The sequence below is a fragment of the Dicentrarchus labrax genome, unplaced genomic scaffold (assembly GCF_905237075.1).
Source record: "Dicentrarchus labrax unplaced genomic scaffold, dlabrax2021, whole genome shotgun sequence".
Classification (NCBI taxonomy): domain Eukaryota; kingdom Metazoa; phylum Chordata; class Actinopteri; family Moronidae; genus Dicentrarchus; species Dicentrarchus labrax.
The window spans coordinates 14013300-14019731 of NW_026136702.1; the positions used below are offsets into that span (position 1 = coordinate 14013300).

A 6432-nucleotide genomic window follows, 5' to 3' on the forward strand; every position below is an offset into this window, starting at 1 on the left:
ACAACTCATGTTAATTTGGTCGCCAGATAACATGTTATAAGCCTGTCATCACAATACAGTTCCAGTATATTCCAGTAAGTGTTAAATATACATGTTAATATGAAATTATTGCCAAGCCCTACCTTACAATTTAATTTAAGTTATTGCTATGAAACGTTAGATGGTGGTACTGGATTGAACAGTATTGTATTGTGATATTATCTTATTTTACTCCCATCCTGATACTGCATAACCGCCACAGGTTACTGTAGGTTGCGATTTTGAGGAATAGTTTGGCAGGCATATGCGCGCTATCGCAGCCTATATTACTGTTTGTCCACGAAGGCTGCTGTCAGTAAAGTGAAGTCTATATCAGGAGAGTTTATAATGACTAAATGGCCAGAAGCACTCATGACCTAGGCTTATAGTGTTGCCGCTCATGCAGCACAGAGTAGGAGATGCCCATGCATGTCTCCTCCAGTCTATTCATAGCCAAGGCGGTGTGACTCCCCCGCCTCTGACTGACTGTTTCCTGCTTTCCCTCTTGCTCAATTACTTCTCCTCTGACTCCCACATGTGGGTCTTCAGCTCTTTGGCAGGAAGGCTTACCTTGTGGAGGAGGGAAGCTGAAGCACAGCTGACTGGTGAAGCAAGCAGAAATCTGTTCGGTTTAAGAAAGACACACAGTGTGTTTGTCAGAGGAAGACAGGAGCTCATCGTGTGTTAAATGCAAGACATATTTAGCACCTACAGTAGCGTTTCTTTTCACTTCACTTAGATTGCAATGCGCCACCTCCCCCTTCCTGCCCCTAGCAGGGAAAATGCCCCAACAGCTGGCCATATAGGAAGTGCAACATCAATTCATCATGCAGCCATATTGCTTCGCCTGACCCCCACCCCACCAAAACATAACAGTTATAATTGCAGTTAGAGCGCAAATATCAATATATCATCATATAAATAGTCAAGTGAGAGCCATTCTCACAGTGCAGCACTCTAGGATCAGGCCCAGAGGCGTATATGGAAAGATACAGAGGTAGGGTTATGAATGCGAAAGTGCTGAAAGAGATACAGTTAAAATGTAGGAGGAGGATGGTGTCACAATGTACTCATCCTGTCAGACGATGTTTTTCTAGTACTTTCCTCTCCCTCCCACCAACCCCCTTTTATGTCTTTATTCTGCTGATACAACCTCCTCCCGTCTGCTGACTAACTGACCCACATTCCTCTGTGATTCGCTGCCCTTAGAGTGTGTGTGTGTGTGTATGTGTGTGTGTGCTCGAACGCAAAAGCCTACATTTCTGCTTGTCATCTTGTGTGTATGTGTGTACCTTGTTTCCCGTGTGTGTGTGTGTGTGTGTGTGTGATGTGTGTGCATTCTTGTGCCTTCCTCTGTCTGCCTGCCTTTCCCCAAAAACTGTGCCGTGTCCCTCAGGCTTCAGCAGGAACCAATTAGAAGATTGCTCTTTAGAGGAGCATCAGTCACTGAACATAAATGATCGGTAAAATGCCTCATTTACTCACTCACTCTGCGTTTGTCTGCTTTTGCTGTGTTCCACTCAGTCTGGGGAAGGGGAGGGGGGGGCTGTAGTTGCAAAAGTGACATTTCTTCATTAGATTAAATAAATGATGCTCAACAAGACGGGGCTCCCTCTAGTGGAGAGTCGAGCCGCTGCAATGTGAGTGTCTGATTTTTGCAAGGCTGTTCAGTGGTTTCTGCCAAGGTTTTGAGATGGAATCGACTGTGTGTGATATTTCCTGTTCCTGTTCTTCTTGTGATACACTTTCAGGATACCAGGAAATCATGATTAGCATGTGTTTAGTTGTGACTGAAAGTTATTAAACTTCTTAATTAAAAAGGCATTTCTGTTTAAAAGCCAGAAATCAGTCAGACTACCACATGACAAAAAAGTTTCAGCTCTACCAGTTATCAAGCTCTGTAACCACTGGCTGTGCATTGTATTCTTTTTTTTTTTTTGGATCGTACACACCATCCTTGTCTTCAATTTGCACAACATGTACTTTTTTATATGATGTAAGGGATGTAACTGCTGTGCACTATTTAGTGTAATGTCCTATTTGTTGTATCATTGTGTGTACAGTGTATTTTAGGGGGACTGCAGGTCAAAATGAGTTGCAAGATAACTCTGGTGCAATACATCAAATGGCAACATTTACGTTAAATATTGTACAGTACGTGGTCCCTGACAAAAAAAACCAATAAACTACAATCAAAGAAATAAAAATGCTAAACATAAAAATCAAAGTAGTGAAATTCACAGTGAATATACGTCACTGTCAGACAGGCTTTCAGGAATAATATTTGTCTCTGCTTTCTTTTAATTTCAGGTATAAAACATCAGCCAGCTAACTTCTGGAGGACTGGAGCATTTTGAGACTTTAAGGAGGAGAGGTGGACACAAGAACCAGAGAGAGGAATCTGTGACGGGATGGCTCTGGTCGACAAACATAAAGTCAAACGCCAGCGGCTGGACAGGATCTGTGAGGGTGAGACACACTCCTATACTCCTCTCTTTCTCCCAGATTTTTATTTTTTTTTTAAACATACATGTGGATTTGAGATGCTGGCTACCCAGTTGGAGGTCACTGGAAATTTATTATTTTCTAGTTGTTTTATTTTTTAAGTTTTTGGTGTGTGTAACTTTGAGTGTGTGGATTAGTTTCACAGGTTTATGTTGTAGCCATTAAAAAAAATTCCCTGCACTGTTACATGGAAATTAAGTTTCCATCAGTATTTAAGCTTTTCAGCCTGCCACTACAAATTCAGTGGAAAGCCAGTGGGATCGTTTGCATAAGTGTGTTTGTGTGTGTCAAAAGGGAGCCTTGGGACCAGCCGAGGCTCCAAAACTTCGGCTTTGAAGGCTGTCTAGGAGGGAGTGAGTGTGAGAGTGTGTGTGTGCGTTTGTGAGTGTGTGTATGTGCGATGCAGAGGAGGTTGGGCTGATGGCTGAATGAGACTTGAGTTCGATGTTTCCAGATTGCTGGAGAGACGAAGCAGGGAGTTTGTAATAAAGTGAAGCACTCCTCCGAGCCCTGGGATTGATTATAGCTGGTAGTGGGCTTGATTTGTGTGTGTGCATTCATTTGTGTGTTTAAGACAAAGCAAGATATTTTCCTTTCGTTTTTCTTCACTCACTTTTTTTTTTTACTTAACCACCGACAGCAGCCACTGAATGTCTGAATGTTTATTTAATGTGTATATGTGGGCCCAAACTCATACTCGGCCTTCGCTCACACCAGTAATGCATACACTGTGCTGTACAGAGCATGATTCTACTTTTCTATTCTCCTTTTTGTAATGTGGGTATAGCCTTTAGCTGCAAACTGCTGTTCTTCTGTAACTCATTGCAAGTCTCTCATTGAAGTGTCTTTCATCTGTCTTTGTTTACTGGGGTCTCTAATTTCAAGATATGTGAGGATCCACTTCAGCATTTGCTATTAATTTGTTAGTTGCATCTGTAATATACAGCAGATCATTAGAGGGAGTATGCTTACAGTGTCTGAAACACCCCCAAAAATGTGCCCCGTTATCCCCCTTTGAATGAAAATAACATCTCAGCCTCTTCTATGACTGCAGGCTTTGCACCCTGCCTTTGAGTGTGGCCCTTTAGAGCTACCATAAACACTTTAGACATCGCCGGACGACACCTTGTATAAACCAGTTCGGTTCAAGCTTACCCCGGTCTTTCCCGGTTGTCCATGATATCTACCCACACTTTCTTCTAATGTGATCTTTCCACCCGCTGTCTCTGCTGTCTAGAAAATGTTTACACTCACTGTCCATTCTCAAAGCCTGTCACTCGAGCAGTCTGCCAAACTGGTGACGTTTAACCTGCGATGGTCTCGGGCTCGTGGGAGGTGTTTGTTAAAGACCACTTACAACAGAAGAATTAAATAAACAACGATATGATAAATCACTTTAACATCCCACATGTAGTGAATCGCATGAGCAGTGTTGCAAAATTGTATTTTTAGTCATTCGCATTGCTTCCAATCAGTGTCATTTTAAATTAAGTGTTCTCATGTATGCAAAAGAACATCAGCTCTCTATAAGCGAAACCATAGGATTTTCTTAGTAATATTGAGAGAATCAACATCAACATTCCTCTTTGTTCATGTCTCAGGAAAATCCCATTAAGATTGCGAAACACAATATAATAGATTCCTAAATGAAGCGGCGATGCTGTCTGTTTCCACCCTCAGAATGAGAGCCACATGTGGCATCTCAAACCTCTCCAAACCACCAACCCTGCTTGCTTGGAAACACTTTTTCCTACTTTTTTTTTTTTTTTACACAAGAAGAATGACTGCGTATTGTCCAAGGAGGCAATATTTTAAACATCATATAACACTATCTGCTCCTTTTGTCCCGCAGACGTCTTCAGACATAGTCAACAGTGTCGACGTCCCCTCTGCTTATCAACAATGAAGTCATTCTGCCAAAGATGAAGGGGTTTTCTTTTTTTTTTTTCTGGCGCAGTTAGTCACCACAGCTGCTCTTAAAAATGTGTAGAAGAGGGTGATTCACATTGAGGAAGTTAAAAGATCAGAGGGTGGTGAATCACGTTGTTTTCATGGTAGCGTTAAATCTGCTCAACCATATAAAAAGGGTATTTCAAAACCAGAGGCATGGGGTGTTCTGCACCATAATGTCAAAGCCACCCACTATTATCTATAAACAGAGTGTTTGGACTGAGGCGTGAAATAGAAATCAAAGTTCGTATCATGTGTATTGACAAAAACAAGAACGTTATGGAGTGATTGTGATTGCGTCGCCGTCGTGGGTTGCACTTGGCGAGACGGCGAGAGAAGCTTCCCTAATCTCCATTCATCTTCTGAGGATAACTGTGTCAATCCAATACTTGTTTCACAGCGGAGTGCATTGATTACATCTTTACTCATTGTGATGAGTGGCTAACTGAGCCGTGCCTGTGGCCTAAATTGAATTCGAAATGGCTGATCTAGTGTGGCTGTTTACTCCCATCAAAAGTGGTCACGGCACTGGAATGTAGATTTCAACCGAAACGGTGGATGCTTTACTGTTGAGGATATCTGATGCGATTCACTGTCCTTGGCTTTCATGTCGGATTTTTGTGGTTTTCCAATTAGACGTGTAAGGTCAAAACTATGGCTGCGACTCATATACATCGCTTGTTTTGTTTGATTAATCTATTAATCATTTGGTCTGTAATGTGTTAGAAAATGGCGACACTTGCTCATCCCAATTTCCGAGAGCCCACCCTGTCCAACCAACGTTCAAAAACACAGATATTCAAATTCCAGTGAGTTTTTGTACTTGATAAATTAGCTTTGACAGTTAATCAATAATGAAATTAAGGGTTTTTACCCAGGAAGTTGTTTTAAACCACCGAGGTGTAGACCCATTGTGTCTTGTGATCAGTTTTATTAGCTGTTGTCGTTATGAAACTTTTTTCCCTAAGCGTTAATGTTGTACTGTATAAAAATATAGATCTGAAAGTGATTGTCTGAAACGTATCAGTTGATTGACAGGAGAATTAATTGGCCGCGATTTCCATAATCACGAAAATGACAAACATTTGCTGGTTCTAGCTTCTCAGATTTGATGCTTTTCTTTCATTATCTAATATCTTTGGGTTTTGGACTGTTACATGAATTATGATCAGCATTTTATTGGCAAAACAATTCATTGATTGATTCATCTGGAATATAATTGCCAGATCAATCAATAATGAAGATGATTAGTTAGTCGCAGGCCTATGAAAGTGTATACATGTTTTATGATGTTAGCAGAGGGGGTCTTTTATTCCAGGCGAGGCGGCTCGCCCCTGCTAAAATATACAGCTGGAAACCATGAAAACTTTGAATAATTACTGTATTGTTTAGTTTATTTGAGTCAATTAATTCATTACACTTATTTCTCTGTTAAGCCTCACAGCATTGTTTAGTTCAGATATCAGCTTTCAAAATGTATACGGTACAACTGTTCCTTCTGTTGTGGGTTTGATAAAGTGCCAAGAAGAGTGTAACTGCAATAAGGGAACTGTGGCAAACATCTGTTGTGAGCATCAGTTCCCATACTCTCTCGTTCCTCCCTCTTTTTTCTCTCTCTCTCTCTCTCTGTCTCTCTCACTCTCTTACTCTAACTCTCTCTCTCTGTGTCTCTCCTTCTGTCCGCTCCATCTGTGTACCCAGCATGCATTGGCTTGGGCAGCAGCACAAGTCGTTGCCATTGCCGTTTAGCCAGAGCTAACTGACTGATCTGGGCAGAGATGGGATGTGAGCGGCACTGCGACGTGAACTAGGTCGCAGTAACAGCATGTTCCTGAATGTTGATTTACAAGTTGTAAATCTGTGCTTGGATGCAAACACCACAAGGTGGGGTAGTGCAATTTGTCATGGTGATTCCAAGTGTTTTTAGTTGGCAGTTAAATAAATATGTTATTGCTTGAT

The 6432-nt window shown here is 41.4% G+C and overlaps 1 protein-coding gene across 1 annotated transcript in view; it reads left to right on the forward strand.

The window, feature by feature from the left end:
- The window catches only part of ctbp2a (C-terminal binding protein 2a), a 64463-nt gene that overhangs the window by 17573 nt on the left and 40458 nt on the right, over positions 1-6432 (forward strand). Inside the window, exon 2 of the mRNA XM_051378243.1 lies at positions 2329-2487. Within this exon, the coding sequence (XP_051234203.1) occupies positions 2430-2487 (58 nt within the window). The 5' untranslated portion in view covers positions 2329-2429. The remainder of the gene's footprint in view (positions 1-2328; positions 2488-6432) is intronic.